Here is a 26,610-nt window from a genome sequence, read left to right on the forward strand (position 1 = left end):
AGGTAGGTGGGGAAGATAGAACTGAATGCTGGGAGGAAGAAAGGCAGAGGAGGAGAGAGAAGCCATGGAGCCACCAGAGACAGACGTGCCAAATCTTTCCCGGTAAGCCACTGCCACATGGCGATATACAGATTAATAGAAATGGGTTAAATCAAGGTGTGAGAGTTAGCCAATAAGAGGCTAGAGATAGTGGGCCAAGCAGTGACTTGATTAATACAAATTCTGTATGGTTATTTCAGGGCTAAGCTAGCCGGGTAGCCAGGAAGAACAAGCGGGCCCTCTCCCTGCAACAGAAGTATTAAAATATTATTCAAAAGTAATTTTAAAAGAGAACACAAGGATGTCATAATGTGAGAAGTCCTTCTGTATATGTGCTGCTTTTATTGGTTAACGAATAAAGAAGTTGCTTTGGCCTGTGACAGGGCAGAATAGAGCTAGGTAGGAAAACTAAGCTGAATGCTGGAAGAAAGTAGGCAGAGTCAGAAAGAAGCCATGTAGCCATCCAAGGAGAAAGATGCCTGTGGGAGCCTGCTGGAACTTTGCCAGTAGGCAATAACCTCATGGTGATGCACAGACTAATAGAAATGGCTTAATTTAAGATATAAGAGTTAGCCAGAAATATTCTTAAGCTATTGGCCAAACAGTATTGCAAATAATATAGTTTTTGAGTGATTATTTTAGGTCTGAGAAGCTGGGAACAAACAAGTAGTCTCCACCAATAACAGCACAATTGAGAAACAACAAAAAATTTTAAAACTGCACCTGAGCTCTCTGGATTATAGATTTCCTCTCTGTGGCTGTCTAATGAGGGTTGCAGCTAGCAGCCAGTAGGCACCCAAAGCACTCGACAATTCTTTAGGAGGCCATCCAGTCGTTGTTATATTTCATTTTTAATTTCATAAGTTCCTGCATGCTCCAAATAGCTGTCTGCTCACCCTTTTTCTTGTCCCCTCCCTCCTGAATGCAAGCTTAGAGTGTTCAGAATATGAGGTACTTAATTCGTTGAGGCAGAAACTAAGGGAGGTAGGAGCAGTTCTTTGCTGGACTTTGCTGCAAAAGTACTGACATACATGCAGCCCTGGTAATAAATTCCATAAATAGACTCTAGGCAGAGACCATTAAAAGTGCTGGTCCAACATAACATCACTTTATAGGACAGGATGCTGACATTCTCAGGCCACTGCAGGTTGGATAGCCCTGGGTGTTGGTCTGAGGTCCCTGTTGATACCTAAGTCAGTTTGTTTTTCCTATTTTCAGTGCTGAGCCCTAAAGCAAACAGAACGCCCTTCTCTTACCTGCTAACTGCAGGGGATGGGAGTGGGAACTGAAGGGATAGAGGACGATCACATGTCATCTGTCTGCTATAACCTTTCATGGGTCAGGTTAACAGTGTCTGCAGACACAAGTTGAAGGTGAACACAGAACATTTCAGAGGAGCTGAAGGCAGCAGACAGAATATTTCACAGAGTGCTCTAATATAGTTTAATGCATTTTAGTCTTCAAAAAGACAACACTGAGGGTTAGAGATGAAGCTCAATAGTACAGTACTTGCCTAACATCCAAAAGGCCTTGGGTTGAATCCTATGCGCTGCAAGGGAAAATAAAATCACTGCGGCTTTTCAACATCAGTCAGAAGACTGAAATGCTCAGTGAAATGCAAAGACTTCATCTGAACACTGTAATACCAAAACTAGGGGTGGGGATGGGGAAGGGCCATCAAGATAGCTCAGCCAATAAGGGTACTCTATCACCAAGCCTGATGGCCTGAGTCCAATCCTTGGGACTCAAAAGTGGAAGAGACCCCACTCCTCAGGATGCCTAACCTACACACACACACACACACACACACACACACACACCATTTATGACCAAGGACTTGTGTTCAAGAAAACTTAACGAATACACATGCAAGATATAAGTCATAGGGAGGGAAAGGAGGGACATCTGGCTAATGTTGGGTTGTGAATCATAGACAAGTTCCCATGACTCCACTGATATAGTCCTCACCTATAAAAGAGCCACTGTGAGAACATGGACACTGTATTTTGTTCATTATTATGATCCCATGATACCTAATAATTACAACAAATGATGAAGGGTTTTAATGACAGGGAAAATAGCTTTATATCACGTAAGAAAAAAAAAGAAACAAGTGGTAGGGGTGTGAAGTAAAATGCTTATCTTATAAGCATGAGTTTGATACTCCAGAGTCCAAGCTTGTTTTGTTTTGTTTCAAAGGAGAGTCAGGGGTATTGGTATGTGCTTATAATCAGAGAGTTGGAGAGGCAAGACAGGAAGATCTCTGGACTTGCTAAATGGCAGTGGTGGAGGAACCATAACAGCTGAGGGTATCCTCTGGCCTCCATATACACAGTTATACACGTACACACATGCACACACACACACACCACCACCACCACCACCACCACCATCACCAATAACAACAACAAACATGCCCAATATATATACACTACTCAGAAAAGGAGTAGAGTGGTGAGAGAAATGAAAATACACAGAGAATAGTGTGCAGGTGTAGATCAGTTTCAGGACTCATGTAAGAGGCCCTTGATTCAGTCCCAAGCATTACAATGGAGAAATAAGTAAACCAAACTGTGTGTAGGAGAAACATAAGGAAAAAGATAGAAGACATTACTTAAAAGTCTTAATCATGAGCCCAGTAGTTGCATGCACCTTTAATCTCAGCACTCAGGAGGCAGAGGCAGGCAAATCTCTGAGTTCAAGGCCAGCCTAGTCTACAGAGCAAATTCCAGAACAGGCAGAGGTACACAAAGAAACCCTGTCTCAAACAAACAAACAAAAAAAGAGTCTTAACCATAGCTGGACCTAAGTGGTAAGTTTAATGCATTTGTTTTGGTTTGGTTTGGTTTTTGGTTTTTGGCTTTTCAAGACAGGGTTTCTCTGTGTAACAGTCCTGGCTGTCCTGCAAATAGCTTTGTAGACAAGGCTGGTCTCAAACTCACAGAGATCTGCCTGCCTCTGTCTCTGCCTCCCAAGCGTTGGGATTAAATACGTGTGCCACCACCACCTGGCTAGTTTAATATTTTTAAGAAAAGTAACTTACCAGCTGCTATCACTGAAACAACAACAAAATAAGGAATTGAGAAAGCACCATGTAACATGACTAGGGAAATAATCCTCCCCACTTTATTCCTGTAGCCCAGTAACAACATATAAGTCTGGGCCTACAAGAAGGAGCAAGGTGCCACCTCAGACCTACAGAACCAAGATCTTTCATACCCTCTTCCTTGAACATCATAGGTCACAAGAGAAGGTATGGTGTGGGTTCAGTTGAGCCTTCTCAAAAAGATAGGTTAGAGTCTTAGCCCCCAGTAACCCAAGATGTACCCCTATTTTGAAAAGGGGACACATGCAAGTAATGGGTTTTAAATTCAGTCATTAGGACAGAGCCTGAGCCAAAAGGACTTTTTGCACATTTATAGAAAAGGAACACGTAAGCACTCACACACCTACGCAGATAAAGAGGCAGAGATGGGGGATACATCTACAAGGCAGCCCAAAGGTCAGCAAACTGATAGAAGCTTGAATAGGAATGTTTGTGGGAAGGACCCATCCCTGATGACACCCTGCACTTGAATTCCCAGTCTTCGGAACACCAAGGTGATAAATGCTGTCTTTTAAGCTAGGCAGTGTGTGGTGCTTTGTCACAGCATTTCTGGTGAATTGTTACAGTGTGAGAAATTTCCCTCAGAGTTGTCTTAGCATAGTCACTTGAATTTCTAAGATTCAGTAAACCTTTCTAGAAAATGTAAGATGGTGGAGTTTACATTCTACCCCTGAGATAAAGTTTTATGCAGAAACCCAAATATAGAAAGTAACAAAGGTCTGGTAAGGTAGGTAATACCCACATACTTCCTGCAGAGTAGCCCCACATACTTCCTGCAGAGTAGCCCCTGAGAACCCCAAGTCCAGATTATCTAGAAACCCCTGCCAGCACCCCATCCCGAGAATTGCAAAAGCAGAAACTGTTAGTATTCAGGCATCTGTACTGGCCTGACGTTGAGGTATACTTTCTCAGCTGTAGCTACTAAGAGCACCTCCTGTACATATTCACTATGTTCCCCTTTAAAATAGTCCTGCCCACCTCCCATCTCTCTCTCTCTCTCTCTCTCTCTCTCTCTCTCTCTCTCTCTCTCTCTCTCTCTCCTCTCTTCTTTTCTGCCCCTCCTGTCCCCAGAGGCCAGTCTCCACTTTCCCCTCCCCCTTTTCCCATTCCCCCAATTAAAACAAAAAAAAAAAAATCCCTCCTCCGGAGCACTGTGACATGGCATCTCTCTCTCATACGCCACTTTTCTTTCTCTGAATTACAACAGAAACCCACTGACCAAGAGCACAGATCATCTCATGAATGCTGAGCCCAGGCTGTTCCCTCGAGAGCATCAAGCCTGTCGTGAAGGTAATAAAGACCCGGAACCTGGAACTGATCCACCTTCACCCTCACAATGTGCCAGCTGCACATAGTCACCTGACTTACCACATCTAAAATTATTTTGCCCTCCAAAGACAAGCAGATGCTTTGCTTTATCAGAGCATGGTTAAGTGGCAAAATGACAGATGTGATGTAGCCTTATCACCCCAAGGTCAGCAGTGACGTGCACAGACACTTGATTACCCTGGTAATGAAATCAAGAGGTCGCTACCAGTCTGACAGGCACTGGGTCACAAGGACAAGAAAGACTCATGTGATCGTCCCCTCTGGCCTACAAGCCCTTCTAGGAGCACAAAGTCACCAAAGAGAAAAGCAGTAATTCTCTACAGCAACTATGGAATCTAGTCTTCATTCACTGAGTGATTTGGAGTTTTGAGGGTACTTTTCTTTGCTTGTTTTTCTGTTCGCTTGTTTTTTTTTCTCTTTAAAAAAATTTTAATTAACTTATTTGTGGGTATGGATGTTTTGTCTGCATGTATGTCTGTGTACCACATGCACAACTAATGCTCAAGGAAGTTAGAAGTTACCAAATCCCCTTGAACTGGAGTTACAACCAGTTGTGAGATGCCATATGGGTGCTGGTAATTGAACCCTATCTCTCTGCAAGAGAGTATTCTAAATCACTGAGTCATCTCTCCAGCATCAAGTTGTTTTGTTTTAATAGTCTCAATACTTAGTCTAGACTGACCTCATACTTGTGGCAATCCTCTCCAGCTTCTACTGCCTGAGTTCTGAGATTGTAATTATGTGATATCAAGTCTGGCCATACTTATTTTATTTTTAACAATACCAATCGCATGTCTTCTCTACAAAATTATCTTACAAATAAAATTGAGGCCCCAAGTGCCTGTCTCAGGGGTAGCCAGTGCTCAGGCTTCTGAGATATATACATCCTTTTAAGGAAACTTCCTAGCCAGAAGAGGAGTCTAGGTAATCCTGAGTCTTCTGGGGTATGTTGTGCAATTGAAAGCAGGCAGGTAAATGGGAAACTTATGGATGAGGGGAAGTGTTTTAGGAAGAAGGATGGCTCAGATAATTCCAATCTCTGGGACACTGAACCTACTCACTCACTCACCGGTGTCAGTCAGAAAGTGATGGCCCCATTCATCACTTACACAGTGCAACTTTTCTGAGAAATTCAGAAGTTCTCTCAAAAGGACCTTAAATCAGCACCATCATGATGATGAAAATGACAATAATAGACATGGGATAGTCTATTGTCTATGTAATAGCTCTACCAATTTGACAGAAATGTCTCCCACCACACAAAGAAGCTACAACTTAAAGAAATCAACAACTTGTTCCATATCGCCCACAACTGGAAGCAGCAGAGCAACTCTTTGAGCTTGTCAGCAATGATGAGACCATCCCACCCAGCAACATCACTTTGCCAGGTGGCCAAGGACCTACCATGATAACTCAGAGCTCACATATCTGCTGAGTGGTATTGAATTAATAACCAATGAATGAGCTGATTCAAATTAGTATGGTTTGGGTGCTTTCCTGATAGGAACCTATCTTTTCCTCTGGGGATGTCACCAGACTGTGACATCCTGTTAACTGCTCCTCTGAAAAATTAACACTTTGGTATAAGGCTCTCTCCACAGGGCTACTCTATTTCCCCCAGCCTTGGAGCAAATGGTAACACACTAAGCACAGCAGCCATTCTCTTCCAATAGGCTCCGCACAAGTGTCATTCCTGCAGAGGAGTCGAAAGGGCTCTGATTTATCATATAGCTTTTGGATACAGAAATACTGCCAAATGGTAAAATATTCAACTCTTTCACTCAAGCCCCTTTCTATCTTTTTTTTAAATAAAGGAATAAAGTATGCAATGATCCTGAGCTAAATAAATAATAAATCCTACACTTTTTCCCAACAGAACCATCTATAGGAAATATTTGCAGCCCACAACAATCTTTTACCTTTACGGTGATGCTTTCAGTCTTTCAATCTTTGGACATTCTGAGAACTTCTTTGATTTGGGTCTTCTAACAAACTAACATGAAGAATTAGCCTATTAACTAATAAAGTTGTAATTGGGCCCCGTCTTCCTATCTCATTCAGCTGTGTCTGTCATCACTTACCTCAAATCTGGGGCTAACAGGAAAAGCAGATACAAGAAAGAAGGAATTCCTGTCTTAATACTATTACTGCCATTCACTGTTCTGATGTCTAGGCCAAGAGAGTAAGATTCAGACAGCCACTTAATCAACCCATTCATCCTTTCAACCATCTTTTCTCCACCTACTTCATTGTGCCACAGTGAAGATTCAAATGGAGAGGAAGTGGAGTTCAGATCCTTGAAAACCTCACACAAAGGGTAGAAATGTTTGCCACTCTTCTCCAACTCAAGAACCGGTCCCTCACCATCATGAAATGTTCTCAGTCAGGTATCACATTTGCATTAGTCACTGTCTTATGCTCAGCCATGATTAAGCTCCAAGGAGCAAGAATCTGTTTTGCATCCCTGGTGGGTGGCACATAGAAAATGCAAAATAAACACCACTGACTAAGTAGATAAGTATGCAATGCACAATATACAAGACACAATAAAGAAGAAAAAGACGAAACATCTGTTCCACGGAGTACATAATGAGTCTCCATGGTTAGGTACTGGTTGGAGCATAGGGCCCAAATGTTTGCAGTTAGATGGTGCTAGGGAGTGGAAAGCTGTAGTTCAAAGCCAAGGAATTACACTGTCTTGGGAGGATGAGGATCATTTAGCTCTGAAAGCCTGCCCACTCACTTATAAACTGGAAAAGAGGTTTTAGACAGCATATTCCAAATTCCTTGAGTTAGGAATTCTCTATAAAACTAACATTACTGTACTAAGCACCCAAGTTGTAGCTTTACAAGGCCATGGACTGATGTAACATGAGGGCCGGCTTGTTGGGGTATCTGTTCCCGCCCAGTACCCCACAGCCGGCAAGTCCCAGAGAAAATCAATCACACAGAGATCTCTATAAGTTATAAAGATGATTGGCCCATTAGCTCAGGCTTCTTGTTAACTCTTATAGCTTATACTAACCCATTATTCTGATCTATGTTAGCCATATGGCTTGGTACCTTTTTCAGCTGTCAGCTCACATGTTGCTTCTTCGGTGATCTGGGCAGGAATGGCAGAGGGAGCTTCCTGCTTCCCAGAATATTCCTGTTCTCATCGCCCTGCCTCTACTTCCTTTCTGGTTGATCAACCTATACTTCCTGCCTGGCCAATCAGCGTTTTAATAAAATACATGATTGACAAAATACAGATAATTCTTCCGCACCAGACTGAGACAGGAACCCAGGTTTACCATCCTAAACAGTGTTGTGGGAATTCGGTCCAATGGGCAATTGTTTAGGATGACTTAGCCCAACGGGCATGGTCTTCTCTGGAGATATGTGACCCAATAAAACCCAGGGAGTGGGGGTAAGGGGCACACACTCTTGGACTGTGGAGGGCTCACTGAAGCCATGGCTTGGTGACCTTCTCCAGATCTTTCCCATCTCCCTTGGAAGCAAGAGGCAGCAACAGCTGGACCAGCAGTGGTGTCACTGATTCATTTCTGTACAGTGAGTGCACTGTATTAAATAAACCTGATTTTATCCCAGACCTCCTTTCCTGCATTAAAACTGTACAAAAAAGATCATGGCTTAGGTCTTAAAACCATCCTGGTATTTCTTATCTTTGAGGAAAGGAATAGAGAAAAGTATTAAATTAGATACTTTCAAGTTTAAACCCCTAAGTCTAAAAACTTTCATTACTTTAAGTCAAAAACATTAGCTGAGGTTAAATTTAGTCAGAGCAAATACATGTCATAAACTTTTTTTAAAGAGCCCTAATTTAAATATTTTGTGTCATTCTTCATCCAGCCAATATTTAATAAGCCGTAGTATGTGCCAGGCAGTACTTAGGGAGTGAACCAGGTAAAACACAGCCACTTCTAACACAGAACAGTTGGTCCAGTGAAAAAGACAGAAAACACACAAATGAATGAATAAACGAAGATGACTTCAAATGGGTTTATGAGCACAGACCATTTAATAAATAGCTCTATGTAAAAAAAATGCAAGTATAGCAGGCTCTTCTTTAGATGGCTTCTTTTTGGAAGTAACATTTCTTCTGGGACCTTAAAGTACTCCGGCAAAACAAAGTGTGGGAAATAACATCCTAGGTAAAGGGAAGAGCAAGGGCAAAGACCCCAGAGCTAAAAAACAAGCTTAAGGAATTCACAGGACAACCAAGTGTCCAGAGTATCTGTGAATGAAGGAGACAATGACCCAAGGACATTGAGGGCTGACTGCAGAAGGCAAGGGAGAGACGGTGCTGCCAGGGGTCTGTGGCCTCCCATGGAGGAATATATCACACAGCCTTTCACCAAGGTCTACCTAAAAATTCACACTTCCTTTGATTACAAAGGTAGACAATACCCACGGCGATATTAGCAGTGCCTGGGACTTGTTACCAACAGAAACTGCATAGTCATGTGTATCTTAGTTGCTGCAGATATCCAAAAATACCATTTATACTCATCATAGATGTAAAACCACAATAGCTACTAACCAGCTATTAAACCTCGTTATTTCAAGTATTAACAAAAAACACACACATTTCTATATTTTATATTTTAAAGGTATTTAATAACTGTATTTGAAAGTAATTGATTTCCTTGGTAACTCTATATATTCCATTTTGCATATGTAAAAAGTATTATTCTGAAAAGGGGTCCAGAGACTTCACCCCAGCCTAAGCTTGTTGTCATCTAGGACCTACAACCCACAGGTCAGAGTTAGAGGTTCATTCCAAGCAGGGTAGCAAAGTGAATGTGGGTGTGGGTGCAACAGAATAGTAGCTGTCATTTTCTTAAGTCATCTCGGGGTCTGGGTAGAGAGGATTTGTGACTGCCCAAGGCAAGGCTGAAAGCAGGAGAGGCTGTGGCATTCAGCGACCACTGTTCTAGATGATTCTAAGCAGAATCTCAGGGTCTTTGTGAAGTTGGCTCCTCTCTCTGATGCACAGCCTTTCTACTGCACCGCCCCACACTGCCCAGTGGGCCCTTTTCAGAGCCTGCCTGGGGACATCTTCCCAGGGAGCTTCAGAAAATGAGCTCATGTGTCCACAAGAAAAACAAACTTGGTATTTGCCACTGTTTGGTTTGTATATTGGTCTAGAAAAGAAATGGGATTTTTATGTAAGAAACCCTTCCAGTAGGACCCCATCAGTGGCTAGGCAAACACCACGGCAACAGACTATAAACAGGCAAGAAGCCCAATCCCTGGCCCATGCCCATGTGTGGCAGTCCCTCAGCTTACATCGGCCTTCCTGTTTTTTCCAGTCTCTTCCACACTACATCAACACACAGAGGCTTTTCAACACCCTCTCAGAGAACTGAAACATCATTCTCACACAGCAGGCCTGGTTCTCATACCCATAGGTAGAGACTCTACCAAGAGACTTGAAGATGGACTTAAACAGGGCTGGAACTGTTGGATAAGGGTTCATGGTCCAGGAAACTCTGACAGTACAATCTTGTGCTCCCAGACCTCAAAACCAGAAGTGAACAGAATAGGAGAGCCAGCAGTTGAAGGATAAGCAAGAAGCCCTCTCGGACAGAAGGGTGCAATGAAGGCATCTAAGCCCCTAAACTTGTATGAAATACCTGGGTATAGCTGGAGTCTAGGTAGGGACAATTAGCTTCCCTTCAAAAGAGAAGCTACATGTCCCTCAGAGAACAGAAGTAGAAAGGAAGAAGACTTGGGATCTAGGATCAGGTTACTAATGAACTGAATATCTGCATCATGATCAAAATACACCTGGTGAATTCTAATATCCAACACAATGGATTAAGAGAGGAGCCATATGAATGGGAACAGAGCCCTAACAGGAAAAGGAATGAGAAAGTGTGCTTCCTTCTATTGTGAAGGACATAAGGAAACCATCTACAAAGCAGAAATGGTCTTTCATCTTGGACATTTAGAATGAAACAAAAGTGAATATCTATTATTCAATGCTGTGAAATAATGCGCTTGTACACTGTAAAGATTTGTCACTCATATTAGTTTAATAAAATGCTGATTGGCCAGTAATAAGGCAGGAAGTATAGGCAAAGTGACCAGACTAGGAGAGTTCTGAGAAGAGGAAAGGCAGAGACGCAGTCACCAGCCAGACGCAGAGGAAGCAAGATGAAAATGACTTACTAAGAAAAGGTGCCAAGTTACATGGCTAAACATAGATAAAAATTATCAGTTAATTTAAGTTGTAAGAGCTACTTAATAATAAGCATCAGCTAATAGGCCAACTAGTTTATAATTAATATAAGCCTCTGTTTGTTTCTTTGGGACTGAAAGGCTGCGGGACCAGGCAAGAGAGAAATTTCTGTCTATAGTTCAAGCTACTCAGTCCATGTTATCTGTAATAGTGATCTACACTGATTATAGACCACTACAGAGGCTATATGAAAACAAAGTCTAAGTGAGTTTGTCAATGCAGGTATGAGCCAAAGAAGCAGGTCTGCACTGTGTGTACAGTATACAAGTTGCACTGTGTGCTCCTTTCTAAACATTTACTTTTTAAATACTTTATTTTATGTGATGGATGTTTTGTCTACATATATGTATGTGTACAAGGCACCTAGCAAAAGGCATTGGATTTTTGGAACTAGAGTTACAGATGGTTGTGAGCCACCATATGGGTTCTGGGAATCAAACGTGGGTACTCTGAAAGAGCAGACATTATTCTTAACCACTGAGCCAACTATCTAGCCCTATCTGCTTCTTTCTAGAAGAAACAGGTTAGCTCTTTTTTTTTCTAGAGAAGAAGGGTGTTTTGGTCCATATGCACTAGTATATCAGGCTTTGCTTCCCCCAACACTTTGTCAGGGACATAACAGAGACAAACAGAAAAACCTTTTATTCCACACATCTCAATGTCCTCACCCATCTGCCTTTGCTCTACCTTCTATGTTTCCTGGAGTTCTCAACTGCCCTTGGTAGAAAGGGACAGAGAACACTGCATCTACTCCTTCCTCTTTGGAACCAGAAATCCCTGCAAATCATATTTCATGTTTATATACTCTTAAGAAGTACATGAACTCGGTAAAGCAAAATATGCAGACTTCTTTCATCTGGATGGCAGAGCTATATTGTGTTCAGCAGACCCATTTAGTGTGTTTGCTAGTCCCTACAGGAGCTAAGCCCCTGGCTGCTGATGGGGGTGGCCATGTTAGGACTAAAGACAACTAGGCTGAGTCAACAGGCTGCTGGTTCCATCATGAAGACCAGCCTCCCAAGTGAGAGGGATGATAAACCTAAAACAGAGTTGCCTCCCAAGAGCAGGATGCATGGGATCTAGGAAAATCAGGGAGTTTCTGCCTGGGGACTGCAGCTAGCCATGGCCCATCTTCTTTGCTCTCCCTTGATCTGGAATAGTATGGGCCATTTAAAGAGTCAATGTGCTTCAGTTTTCCCTTCTGGAATAAAATAACAACACCTGCCTCAAAGATACCAGGGAAGTAACAGTTCATCCTGGCACACACCAAATAGTGAACACATACTGGTTGTATTTTTGGCCCATTAGCCAAAGATGGCAGATGGAGCCAGAATTCCTGTATCTGCTTAGCTGAGTTGCACTGGCTTGGTTGTACAGAGACTTTGGCAGCTAAAGTGTTCCTTACCTATGGTTCTTCGGAGGTCGTCACATTGGCTGATGTGAGGAAACTTCAGGATTTCCTTCCACTTCTTGCTTTTCCCTTTGCGCTTTCCTCCACCCCCTGCAGAAATGGAAAGATGCCACTGATGTTGGTGCTGCCCAAAGCTCCAGAGCCTGCATCCCACTCCCATGAGTCTCTCCACAAGCTTCTGGGCTTTAGATCAAGCCGGTGACATGCCCTGAGTCCAACATATTCTCTCTCTCTCTCTCTCTCTCTCTCTCTCTCTCTCTCCTCCCTTCTTCTCTCTTCCCTTCCCTTCTTCCCTCTCTTCCTCCCTCCCTCCCTCCCTCCCTTCCTCCCTCTCTCTCTCCTTTTCCCTCTCTCTCTCTTCTTTATACTACACAGCAGGAACTATTATGTCCCCCTTGACAGGGAAGGAAACCAAGCCACATGGAAGAAAGAAGTTATTTAGGTCTAATCAGTTCAAAGATGCCAGTGCTCCTGCCCCTCACTGGCCTGTCTGTAACAAGTTTAATACTCTTAAAGGTTCAGAGTACAAAGAAAAACATTGGGGTCAGAGCATCCTGTAATAGATGGGAAGAGTGGAGGGCTCAAGTCTGTGAGCTCCCAGAAGGCAAAGACTAGACCAGACCCCTGCAGGGTTCCTTCAATTAGACACACATGTAGTTTGTTTGCCTGCTCTTCAGCAAACAGGTTACTAATATTTAAACACAAAGACACTCTGCATTCGAACTCAGATTCTGAACTTCTTATCCATAGTCAGGCTTCCCACATGGCAAGAACCAGCTAGAACTGGATAAGAGTTGCCCCATGAACAGGATACCAGACACCCAGATGAGCTGTCCCCACCAGCTAGGCACCCTCTTGGAAGCCTGTCTACTCTCTATAAAGTTGTATGTTTGCTTGCCCGGTTGCTACAGAGGGTGGTACACACAACCTCATAGAAGGGTGATCCGCTAGGAAAATCAGTCTGCAAAGCAGGTGAACTAGGGTAGGTATGCCCATTTCAACTGCTAAGGACTTGAAAGGGACATCAGAACTCATGTGGCCCATATGGTTTCCATTCCCATTCCTACACTACTGATTTCTGGAGCTTGCAGGGATGTAGAATCTCTTTTTGCATCATAAAATAGCATAAATTGATGGTTTTAAGTGTAAAATTCAGTAGCATAAAGGAAGTTCATATTGCTGTATAAATGTCGCCCCTAACCATCTCTGGAACATTTTTGTCATCCCAAAATGTAAATATGATTTGTTAAAAAAAAAAACTTCCCCATCCATTCTCTTCAATTTTCTGTCTCAAGTAGAATCATACTTGGTAAAGTCATTTCTCCTTGATGTCTTACCTAGTTCATGTAGAACAATGTCTTTAAGGTCTAGCCATAACATAATATACATCAGAAATTTATTCCTTTTTAGGGCTGAACAACATTTGGTTATACAGACATATTTCTGTTTTGTTTTTAAACCAGGTCTCATGTAGCCTACCTAGGCTGGCCTTGAATTCTCTGTGTATCCACATATGACTCTGAACTTCTGATCCAAGAATCCCTACTATGCAAGTGCTGAAATAATAGGTATGCAACACCACCCTCAGTTTATGTGGCACTTGGAAATAGAGCTCAGAGCTCTGCATTGCAGACAATCATTCTACAAACTGAACTACATCTTGTCCCCTGAATATAGGTTTCTCCGTCTGTCTACGGATGCTGGAGTGGCTCCTAATTTGAGGCAAATATATGTTCCATGGATATTTTTGTATTCAAGCATCTGTTTCAGGCTCTATTTTTAATCCCTCTAGGTACATTCCAGGGACAGAAGCTGCTAGGTCACACAACAAGTCAATTCTTTTTGGAAAAATAGATGTTGCACCTTTAACAATGAAGATTCCCAGATTGTGATTTCACTCTCTGATTAGAACCTAAGAATGTGACTTCTCCAAGGATCCCAGGTGTTTCTAGAATAACTGGGCTATGAAAAGCAGGTATCTGATTCTCACAAGCAGTAACTTAGGGAAAATTAACACAGATTCCCTAATTTATTCAGCCAGGATGTGTTGAACATCTCCTAAGTAGTGATACCTCTGCAGGTACTGGGACACAGCAGTCATGTCTACAGAAGACAGAAGTCAAACTTTCCTCTGGGAATTTTCAACCCCCAAGACTACCTCCCAGGAAACATCTTGAAACATCTGGAGATACCTAATTGTCACAGACTACTACTAGCAGGTGATGGGTACAGCACAAGGCTGTGAATAAACATCACACTATATGCTGGGCAGCGTCCCAAGACATAGGATATTGGCTCTAAAATGTAGCAATGTGGGGAAACCTTATTTTATCTAATGGCAACACTTAGAAAGGGACCAGTTTGGGGGTCCCTTGATTATGAGGACAACTGTCTAGGACATTAAAAGAGGTGGGGAAAGTGAGCCACCTGGCAGAAGAAACACTGAAACTGAGCCCAAAAACTTCAGTGGATGTTGGGAAGTAAAGAAGGCACATGCAGGCAGTGTTAGTGCATACCTTTAATCCCAGCAGTGGCAGGTATGAATCTCTGAGTTCCGAGGCCAGCCTGGTCTACAGAGTGAGTACCAGGACAGTCACGGCTACATAGAGAACCCTTGTCTTGAAAAACCAAAAAGAAAAAAGATGAAAGAAGAAGAACAAAAAGGAGGCACACTCTGCACCATGGAGGCTGCACAGGGGCAGGACACAAGGCTCCTCAGTGGTACCTGGGGTAGCTGGATAGCTTTCCTCCTAATCCTTACATCTTCAGTTTCTAGGACACGGCTAACAAACTATGGAAGACAGAACAATGTTCCCTAAAGATGTCCTAATCCTGAGAATCTGTGAATATATTAAATTACATGGTGGGGGAGGGGTAAGGTTAAAGAAAGAATTACAGGCAACAAGAGGGACATTTTCTTAAATTACCCAGACAGGCTAATCATTGTCAACTTCAATACATTTTAAATCACCTAGAGACTGAATCTTCTGAAACCTTGAACCAAAATAAATCTTTCCTTATACTGTTTCTGGCAGGAATTTGGTCTCAACAACACAAAAACAACCAGTAATAGGTCCGATGGAACCAAGAAAGGTAGATTCATGAGATCTGTTTAAGGAAATATGAGGGGGAAAAACTAGCCTAGCCATTGTGAGCTGTGAAGATGGAAGGGACCTTAAGCCAAAGAATATAGGAGACCTGCAGAAACTAGAAAAGATCAGAGATTCTTCTCTGGAAACGCAGAAGAAGCCAGCTCTGCTCATACCTTGTTTTTAACTCAGTGAGACATGAACCAGACTCTCAGCCTACAGAACTGTAAGATAATAAATATGCATGGTTTTGATGCACTTAGTTCTACAAAATAGTGTGTGTTGTTTCACTTAGTTTATGGAAATGCTGTGAATACCATTGGTTAATAAAGAAACTGCCTTGGCCTGTGATAGGGTAGAGTAGAGCTAGTGCGGGGGGGGGGGGGGGGGGGGAACCTAAACTGAATGCTGGGAGAAAAAAGGGCGGAGTCAGGGAGAAGCTATGGAGGCACAGCCAGAGACAGATGCCCAATATTGCCAGTAAGCCACAACCACATGGCGATACACAGATTAATGGAGATGGGTTAAATTAATATGTAAGAGTTAGCCAATAAGAAGATAAAGCTAAAGGCCAAGCAATGATTTAATTAATACAGTTTCTGTGTGGTTCTTTCAGAAGTCTGGGCAGCCAGGAAACAAACAAACGGTCCCCTACAACAACAACCACAGGCAGTGATACAGGATACTTAGGGCAGAGTGCTCTTCCCCCACAAAAATGACCTCCACACCTACATCTGACCCTTTAGTTCTGCTAATGGTCCCACAATAAACCCAGCCTCCTATAACACTGCAACAATGCCTAATGTCTTAACAAACAATCCTGCGTCAAAGAAGTCAGCACTTCCAGACAAATAGCACAAATAGGCTGTTGTGTTTCTAAATTACATATTTAATGACTGAAAATGTTTGGTATTGAACAGTTTGTTATTTCAGTAGAACTTGATTATATCTCTGTATCTTGAGATACAAAGCTAAGCCCAATCCCATTATTGTAGAAATTCCTCCATCATCCTGGCCACAGCTGTCCCCAGGCCCACTGTACAACTTTAGTGGGACATCAGGCCTACAAGGTGCCTAGGACCCTACATCTTACCTGCTTCATGGGGCCCAGACAGGCCTCAGCAGGAGCAGTTAGTATTTCTCAGATCTAAGCACCTGGGAGCCCACAGGCTCAGCTCATTTTCTTGGCTACATTCAACCCTACATTCATCTTCTCCCTAGTCCACCAACCTTAGGGCTTTTCCATTGCTCTACCAGAAACGCCCCCTTCCTGCTTTTTTTTGTTTTTCTCACTCCTGTTTCCAGTATCAACTTGTACCATCATCCTGTACCTCTGACCTGGTCATCTGAAGGACATCTGTTTTCCACCTTATTCATATGGCTCGGCAGAGTTTGGGGAGCTTTGGTTGTTGACTCACTCCTGAACATACACATCAGCTTACAGATCACTCCTCCATTCGTTCAGCACATTTTCAATGACCCATTGAGCACCACATGTGAAGTGAGTACTAGTGGCCATCCCTGAGCTCACAATGTCCAGGTATCATCCTGTGCATTGGTGTGGTTGCCCACACTGACAGCAGGCATACAAGAAAAAAGACCCAGTCCTGCATTTTCGACCATTCTCTCTCAGCCTGTGGTAAACACTCGGTGTCTGCTCATAAGATGGGAATGTGTGCTTAGTCTCAGGTCCTGCACACATCCTGCTCCTTGCAGACTCGAATATCTACCAGCAACAGTCTTTCCTACCCCTCTATCTGCCAAAGCCCCACCTGGCCTCTCAGTATAGCTCACCCTTTCCCATGGTGCCTTTGAAAAGCAAAACCCTGTCTGGCCCTCGGCATCCTGAAAAGGGTAAAGGAAGACAATGATTCAGTTAACACAATACTGGTAACTGCAAGCTTTCTTCATGTCAGCAGAGCAGGAAAATGAATGATTGCTTGTAGGAATAGGAAACTGGTGACAACCTTTCCTCTGATGCAGGCCTCTGTACTAGCTATACCGAGTCCCATTCACCGATGAAAATTCTGGGCTCAGTGAGAGACGCTCACCAAACTAAGACCGTAACAACTGCAAGCACTAGCTCACAGCCATCTATGAATGCAAAGAATCTTGAGCCCTCCGTCTTTACTGGCTGCTCCGTTGTTGCTTTAAGAGCCTGTAATGAGCCAGGCAGGGGTGGAGCACACCTTTAATCACAGCACGTGGGAGGCAGAGGCAGGTGGATCTCTGTGAGTTCAAGGTCTGCCTGGGCTACAAAGTGAGTTCCAGTACAGCTAGAACTGTTACACAGAGAAACCCTGTCTCGAGAAAAAGAGAGAGAGAGAGAGAGAGAGAGAGACAGAGAGAGACAGAGAGAGACAGAGAGACAGAGAGCCTGTAAAGACAACCCAGTCTCTGTCAGTATGGAGGTAACAGCCCAGTCCAAACATTAAACCTCAAGGAACCCCAGAGAGTAGAGGTCAATTCCAGAGAGAGAACATGAAAGAGGGTGACTTCAGACAGGAGGATGGCCTAGAGCTAGGCAGCACTGCTCCTGTCATTAAATAAGAAAGGGATAAGACATAAAACAGAGGTGTCAGCTGAACTCTACTCATTCATGGCTCAAGGGAAGTACCCAAAGGATCAAGGGATTAGACCTTAAGCTTGAAAAAGGAGGGCAGGGCAAAGCCTGGAAGGGGGGACACTAGGAAAAGTATGTGTGTCTCTTGAGCCAGGAGTTTCAAGTTCCTGCCAGCTCCTTCACTGGTGCAGTTTCTGGAGACACTGCTACATGTGTCCTCTGATTAGGAAACGGCAGGAAGAGGGATGGACCCAACAAAAGGGTGACCTTTCAGTGAGAGGGCATGCCCCAGCAGTGAATACCGTCAAGGGCTTACCAAGCAATAACAGTCACTCTTTCCATCTCTTCTCTTTCTTTAGTTGTTTTGCTTTTAGTTTGTTTTTAGTCTCATTATGTAGCCTTTGCTAGCCTTGAACTCTTTACGGGTTGGTCTAGAACTCAGAGATGGGCCTGCCTCTGTCTCCAAAATGCATGTGTCACCACACACACCTGTTTGATTTGGAAGTTAAATAACTGGTGTTTCTTACAAACTCAAGGCCAGAGAACATGGTAAGGTGAACCCATCTTTTACTCATCATCTAACCCTAATGATAGATCCCAGGCATTGAATCCATTTTGCAGATGTGGAAATAGAGTCACAGAAAGGAAAGAGTTTCAAATCATTAGACAACTTGGTCTTTCACAACTCCAGCAAAGTCACAGGTGACATAGTCTCAGGATGATGTTCATTTTCTCTCTGGGAAGCTGAGGAAAGTTTTATGGAAAGGAGCTTTCTTCTTGTTCTTCCATTGTTCTCACAGCACTTGTTGGAGCAGCAGCACAAGGCCTGGTTAGAAACTGATGTTTCCAAGGCTGGGGAGATGGATCAGGGGTTAAGAGCACTGACTGCTCTCCAGAGAAGCTGGGTTCAATTTCCAACACCCACATGGCAGCTCACAACTGTCTGTAACTCCAGATCCAGAGGATCCAACACATACAGACATACGTGCAGGTCAAACGCCAATGCATATAAAATAAAAATATATAAATCATCTTTAAAAAAGAAAGGAAGAAAGAAACAAATTAATGTTTCCACTGGTGAAATCAGAGGGACCAGAAGCCTGTGAGTCTGACGCAAGTCATTGAGCAATACCAGAGATAAGGGATAACCACTTGAACTTCCTGAAAACTTCTCATTCTCTGATTTCTCATCACCCTGCCTACTTCTAAAGGGGATCTGCAGAAACACGAGAATGTGGATATGTCTGCTGAAAATATTCCTCCCAATTCCAAAATTTGATAATCAGGGCTCTGACTCATTATGACAACAGTCCCATTTTTCTGTGTCTTGCCTGCCTTGTATCACACGATAGTTGGCTACTATAAAATCCACAAAGTTCTCACGACCTTTCACCAGCTTGCTGTCTTCCTGCTTTCTGTCATTCCCTGGAGGAAATGTCCCTGAGGAACAAATCTGACCTGCAGGCTCATCTTCTCTCTCGAGGCCAAACATCATGGTCTTTCCTGAAGTCTGTGACAGTCTGACAGGTTCCATTATAGTGGATGGAAAGGAGGCCATGGAAGCAAGCTTGAGCAAAGGTACCAGTGGAGGCAGGTGTGACTAGAGGTGGCATGGGAGAGCCACAGAAGCTATCAGCTCATCCTGCAAAATAGCTTGGAGTACTGCTGATGGAAATTCAGGGTACACAGACTCAAAGATTTCTTGCCAGGACTCCATCCATGAATTAAAGGCCTATGGTTTGTGCTATGCCTATGCAAGGGGCCAAGTTTGTTATATAGATTTTAATCATGCTGAGTATTCGACTATAACAGAGTATATATCAGAGAGGGAAACTGTAGAGATCAGAGATGTTCTCAAAGACATTCTGAATACGGTCTGAGAGGTTCTTACATATCCTCATGACTATATCATAGGTCGCTCCATTGTATTTCCAGACACAAAAGGCCAATGACCTACCTGCACTTGGCCAACATCTAGACAGCAATGCTACAATGCTGCCTGAGAAGTGTGTGTGACTAGTCTGCTTAGTTCTTTCCACTCAGGTGAGTTCTCAGGACTCAGCTACCCATACACCATTACTACCCCTGATGAACCTATTGAGCGGAAAGCCTCACAGAAGGGGCTGCCAAAGGCTTGTGTGTGCCACAGTCTCCTAAGCAAGCATTGGCCATTGACTTTGGGCAGCTAAAATCCATTCTCCTTTGGGCAAGGACTACCAGGAGCTTTTAGAAGTCACAGTCTTTGTCTTAGTTACTTTTCTATTGTTATGATAAGAGCATATGATAATAGGCTCATGACCAAGACAACCTAAAAAAGAAAACATTTAATTGGGCTTAGTTTCAGTGGGTGAAAGTCCACAATGGCAGAGCAAAAGCATGGTATCAGGAACAGTGAGCGCTCACTTCTTGATCCATAAGTACAAGGCAGAAAAATCACACTGGGAATGTCACAAGTCTTTTGAACTATAAAAGCCCACAATCAGTGACACACCTCCAATAAGGCCACACCCCTAAACCTTTCCCAAAATTTCTACCAACTGGGGACCAAGTAGTCAAGCCTATGAACCTATGGGGGCCATTCTTATTTAAACCATTGCCATCTTGGTGTCTGAGTGTTTGGGGGCCTTCCCAGATAGGCATATGACTCCAGAGATGGGCAGGAAACAGAAGTAGAAAGGTCTGGGGACACAAAGCAGCATTCTACCCAATTTCAAAGCCTGATCCCACCACCAAGTGAATCACATGGCAGGGCCCATCCTAGGTATCCAGAAGAGCCAACTCAGAGACTCAGGAAGGGGCCCAAGTTGCATAAGATTACGTCAGTCACACTCTACTGACATTCTTGATACTCTGATATATTAAAAATTAGGCCAGGGAGCAGCCTGAAAAGACTAAGTAAGGCAGGGATGGGGCAGGTGGTGAAAGAAGTCAGAGGGACAGCAGGCAGGGGAGACTCTTTCTAAGTCAATTGGCCTGTCTAGTAGTTGGCTCTTTTATTGCCACTTTTATCAGGGGTTCCTGATGTAGCAGACGATCTCACTTAATGAACAGACACAGCTGTGGTGGGGCCAGGAGCCTCAGTATAACCCAGGCCTCCGAGCAGTCCTCGCCTCTGCAGGACTGGATGTGGTGAGACAAAGACACACAGTTCTAACCCCAGAAAATTCCACGGTGCCGCAGTTTCCAGCTAGAATAACCCAAAGCTTCCCGAGTGGAGCATGGAGAAGCACGGTGTGCTGCCCAGGGCTTGTGGGGCCTGTGGTCTGTGGCAGGTTCCAGCATCACATAAGCCCTACCTCATGATCACACCACAGCTGGGGTTTCCAAAGCATAAAAACCTCAGCCACACCAGGGGATACCACAACCTCAAATTAGAAAAACCAAAACCAACACAAGGCCTGGTTACTGGTCACCATGGGAACAAGAAGACAGGCCTCCTCAGCACTAGTACTGAGCCTGAGAGAAGATTCTGGGAAAACTTGGAAGAGATACACAGCTGAGGACGACCTCTCAGGAAACCCTTGCCCAAGGACAGTGCTGGTGATGGAGGCTGCAACCTTGGGCCACAGCCATGCTGCCATACATCAGCCGACCCACAGCTTCTTAACTGCAATATAAGTGTGCCACTGTGCTGAGCCTTGGTTCTGAAAGTGGTTTGCTCTGCACTTCCCGTTTACTCAGGTAATATTTTATCCTTCTTGGGTCTCTGATAGGAGTTTAAGATTAGATAATTACAGTTACAGTTTTCCTTGTTACCAATCCAGAAAAGAAACTCACAAAAGAGATACAAAGTGTATAAGGTTGAGAGACATACAGCTTAAATTATTTATCTAAGAAAAATTTTTGAGGTCTAAAAAGATAGGATGGAATAGAAGTTATAAAAGAAAATGGCTTAGGTATAAAACTTTAGATTCATCAAGGTAAGATTGATAATCCAGTTATTTTCTGTTGCAGGGGGATGCTCATTTGTTTCCAGCTGCTTAGCCCCAAAATAACCACACAGAAACTGTATTAATTAAATCACTGCTTGGCCCATTAGCTCTAGCTTCTTAATGGCTAACTCTTAGATCTTAATTTAACATATCCATTAATCTGTGTATCACCACGAGGTTGTGGCCTACCAGCAAAGTTTTAGCATGTCTACCTCCTGTGGCTCCATGGCCTCTCTCCAACTCTGGCTCTTTCCTCCCAGCATTCTGTTTAGTTTTCCCTGCCTACCTAAGTTCTGTCCAATCAACAGGCCAAGGCAGTTTCTTTATTCATTAACCAAGAAATGTAACACCCTTTACTCCCATACCATTTCCCCTTTTCTGTTTAAAGAAAAAGAAAGGCTTTAACTTTAACATAGTAAAATTACATATAACAAAACAGTACCAAGCAAGAATTACAGTTACAATATTTTTATTTTTTTTATCTTTTATAATAACTAAGGAAAACTATAACTATAACTACAAATTCTTCAACTCCATCAAAGACTCCAGAAGGATATAATATTACATAAGTAAACAAAAAGTAAGCAACGTTCAAAACTCTAGAGTTGACAGAGACATCTCACTACCTGGACAGTCACCCAAAGTTCTTCTGTATCCTTGGAGCATCCATCTTTAGCCTACTGGCATATTTAACAAATGGTGCTGGCATAACTGAATATCAACATGTCCATATCTATCAGCCATATCTATCACCAGGCACAAAACTCAAGTCCAAATGGATCAAAGACCTCAACATAAAGCCAGCCACACTGAACCTTACAGAAGAGAAAGTGGGAACCACTTCCTAAATATAACCCCAGCAGCACGGACACTGAGAGAAACAATTAATAAATGGGGCCTCCTGAAACTAAGAAGCTTCTGTAAAGCAAAGGACATGGTTAACAAGACAAAACAACAGCTTACAGAATGAAGAAAGATCTTTACCAACCCTACATCAGACAGAGATCTGATCTCCAAAATACACAAAGAACTCAAGAAATTGATCATCAAAAGAACAAATAATCCAATAAAAAAAAAAAGGAGTACAGACCTAAACAGAGAACTCTCCACAGAGGAATCGAAAATGGCTAAAAGACACTTAAGGAAATGCTCAACATCCTTAGTCATCAGAAAAATGCAAATCAAAACAACTCTGAGCTTCCACCTTATACCTGTAAGAATGGCCAAGATCAAAAACACTGATGCTGATCAAAAAAAAAAAAACAAACAAACAAAACAAAAAACAAAAAAAAACGTATGCTGGAGAGGTTGTGGGGTAAAGGGTACACTCCTGCATTGTTGGTGGGAATGCAAACTGGTACAGCCCCTTTGGATGTCAGTGTTGCGATTTCTCAGAAAATTAGGAAACAACCTTCCTCAAGAAGCAGTAATACCACTTTTGGGTATATATCCAAAGGATGCTCAATCGTGCCACAAGGACATGTGCTCAACTATGCTCATAGCAGCTTTGTTTGTCACAGTCAGAACCTGGAAACAACCTATATGCCCCTCGGCCAAAGAATGGATAAGGAAAATGTGGTACATTTACACAATGGAGTATTACACAGCAGGAAAAAAAATAACAACATCTTAAAATTTGCAGACAAATGGATGAAACAATAAAACATCATTTTGAGTGAGGTAACCCAGACCCAGAAAGACAATTATCACATGTACTCACTCATAAGCAAAGAAAACATAAACATAAAGCAAAGAAAACCAGCCTACAAATCATAATCCTAGAGGATCTACACAACAATGATGAACTGAAGAGAGACATCATAGATCTAATCTACATGGGAAGTAGAAAAAAGACAAGATCTCCTGAGTAAACCGGGAGAATGGGGACCTTGGGAGAGGGTTGAAGCGGGGAGTGGAGATACAGGGAGGAAGCAGAGAAAAATGTAGAGCTCAATAAAAATTTTTAAAAAAAGATTTAAAAGAGAGAGAGACAGACAGATAGACAGACAGACTGTTCTTTCTGCAAGTTTCCAGGGCCCTCAGAATGGGCACCTCAAGTGCACTGTGTGGCTCTGGCATGACACCTGCACACCCAGGTGTGTCTCTAGCAGGACACCTGCACATCCCAGGCAAACAATAGGAGAATAGGTCCCATTGCAGCTGGGTGAGTGCCACACAGGTAAGTTCAGCTGCTGACTAACGAGCTGGTGAACTTTGAGTAAACAGCTCAAGTCTCGGTTTCTGCATCTACAAAATGGTAAGAAAACATCTACTTTGCAACCCACAATTGTAAAAATGGCAGAAAATATGGGGATGATTTAGTGCACACAAGCATTCAAGGAAAGGTTTCAACACTGTCTGGTGGTTATTTGCTTACACCAAAAACAAGCTGTATGTTCTCCTCATGTTCCCCCACGATAGTTCCCTTATACCATAGCCTTACCTGTTGCCTCACCTATCAGCCTCCACTGCCCACACCTACCTCTCAGTCACACCAAAACACAGAAAAGATAAAGTCCAAACTCATGAGTTTCCCATTCTCCCAGAGTTCCAGGTACTCCACACTCTTCTGTCCTCTGGACCCAGGAAGGTTATGAATCAGTCATTCTGGGGTGGTACTGTGAGCCAAGCATAAACCTAAGGCCTGGCTAAAGAGAACATGCCATGCAGCAATGGAAGTATGGATCGCTGGAGCCCTCTACAGGACACACTCTGATTCCCCTCTCTCCTCCATCCAGTCTACCACTATCTGACATCTAATGAAGAAAAGAACCAACCAGCTCTTGCAAGCAGAGGTGCCCTCATAGCCACAGACCCCTGTCATGAAAATAAACTTACATAGAACACCACAGAAACTGTGAATGGGGGCACACACCTTTAACCCCAGCATGAGTATAAGAAGTTCAAGGTCATCCTCCACTACATAGCAATTTCAAAGCCAAGCCTGGGCTAGAGACCCTGAGAATTGAACTCAGAGGTTTGTGCATACTGGGCAAGCATTCTACCAACTAAGATACATCCCCAGACACACTTCTCAGTTTAAAAATTAAGACACACATATATACAGTGTGTGTGTGTGAGAGAGAGAGAGAGAGAGAGAGAGAGAGAGAGAGAGAGAGAGAGAGAGAATTATACTGAGGCTAATTGTACAGGGTCTTATACATGCTAGGCAAGTGTTCTACCACTGACCCACATCTGAGGGATTCTTTTGGCAAACCCATAAGAAAGATAATCAGCATTCCTTTATCTATCAGATAAGTGCTCTAATCTTCATCCATTTGTTCCGTTGGTCAGTAAACACCTGCTATTCCAGGCACTGATAATGAGAAATGAGACACAGCCTTGTCCTTGTTCTCTGAGTTTGGGGCTGGGAGCAGTCAAGCCAGCACCTAGGAGGTCAGGTTCTGGGAGTGTAGTATCCATGAGGGTCAGGGGAGGTATGCACCATGGCAAGGAGAGTGGCTGGGGCAAAAGGATGCCCAGCAGAGGGAACAATATGTACAAAGATTCCATAACCAAGAGTGAAGCTGAACACACTGTAGCTCAAAAAGTGGTAAGGAGTGTGGTGATGTACATCTTTAATCCCTGAACTCAGGAGGAAGAAGCAGGCAAATCTCTGTGAATTTGGCCAGCCTGGTCTAATAGTGAGGTCTAGGACAGCCAGGGCTACATAGAATTATCCTGTTTCAACCACCCCTCCAAAAAAGAAATGGTAAGGAAGGGGGCCCAGAAGCAAAGGTCTGGGAGCATGCAGGGTAGTAGATGAGTTTTCAGAGGTACCCTAAGGGAGCAGAGCTAAGAGTTCTAGGTAACAGGGTTTAGAAACTAAAGGCGAAGGTGCCTGGATTACCCCCCAGGTCATCTGTGGCGAGCACCCTGGCCTAAACGGTTCAGTGTGTAAGTGCTTGCTATGCAAACATGAGAGCCTGAGTTCATATCCCAACACCTATGTAAAGCCAAGCATGGCAGTGCACCCCTGCAATCCCAGCACGGGCAGGGCAAAGGTGGCTGAATCATGAAAGCTTGCTAACCAGTCAAAATGGAAGGCTTCACATTCAGTAAGAGACCCTATTTCAAAAATATACAGTGGTGTACAAAAGGAAGACATATGATAATGCCCTCTGGCTTCCATATGTGCCATATGTGTGGCACTCTGGAAGGGAGGGAAGGAAGGAAGGAGGAATGGAGGGAAGAAGGGAAAGAGGGTGGAAAGGAGGGAGGGAGGGAGGGGGGAGGGAAGAGAGGAGGGACGGGAGTTCATGCTATGGTGCGGGAGAATTGTCTGTAATCTGTCAATCATGTTTTAAATAAACGCTGATTGGTCAGGCAGGAGGTGTAGGCGGGAAAGCCAGACAGAAAGTGGAAATGATGCAAAGAGAGCAGGAGAATTCTGGGGAGGAGGAAGTAGATTTCTCCCACTCCTGCCCAGATCACCAAAGCAGCAGGATGTGAGCTGCCCCACTGAAAAAGGTACTGAGCCACATGGCTAACATAGATCAGAAAAATGGTTTAATCAAGATGTGAGAGTTAGCCAGTAAGAAGCCTGACCTAACGGGCCAATCAGCTTTATAACTTATAGAGATCTCGTGTGTGATTTTTCTCTGGGGCTAAACAGCTGGGGGGCCGGACAGGACGGAAAACACAAACAAGTGGCCCGGCCCTCTCATGTTACAATGCTAAACTTAGGAAGCCTGAGACACAGATAAGCTAAGGATCTAGGATGTTCAGACAGAGGTCTAGTTTTAGACTAAGTAGAGAGCTGCATGATCACTGATATGGCAGGCCCTTCTCTCTGCCTATGAGGTTGGGTAGTTAAAAAAGGTCCAGTTCACCCATGCTTTCCCTTTACATTGGTTAATAGTCCTTAACTCTGGCTCCCAGAGGCAAGAACACC

At 43.4% G+C, this 26,610-nt stretch overlaps 1 protein-coding gene across 3 annotated transcripts in view; it reads right to left on the minus strand.

Annotated features, from left to right (window-relative positions):
- Grk5 (G protein-coupled receptor kinase 5) overlaps positions 1-26,610 on the minus strand; it is a 229,731-nt gene that overhangs the window by 128,737 nt on the left and 74,384 nt on the right. For 2 of the 3 annotated variants that reach the window (XM_048423315.3, XM_048423317.3), the window contains one exon: positions 12,127-12,222. The exons of the other annotated variant lie outside the window; for it this stretch is intronic. In XM_048423315.3, the coding sequence (XP_048279272.1) occupies positions 12,127-12,222 (96 nt within the window). Of the gene's footprint in view, positions 1-12,126; positions 12,223-26,610 lie in introns of those variants that run through there. 3 annotated transcript variants of the gene reach the window in all.

Source organism: Myodes glareolus, chromosome 7 (genome assembly GCF_982192425.1).
Source record: "Myodes glareolus chromosome 7, mMyoGla1.1, whole genome shotgun sequence".
Taxonomy (NCBI): Eukaryota; Metazoa; Chordata; class Mammalia; order Rodentia; family Cricetidae; genus Myodes; species Myodes glareolus.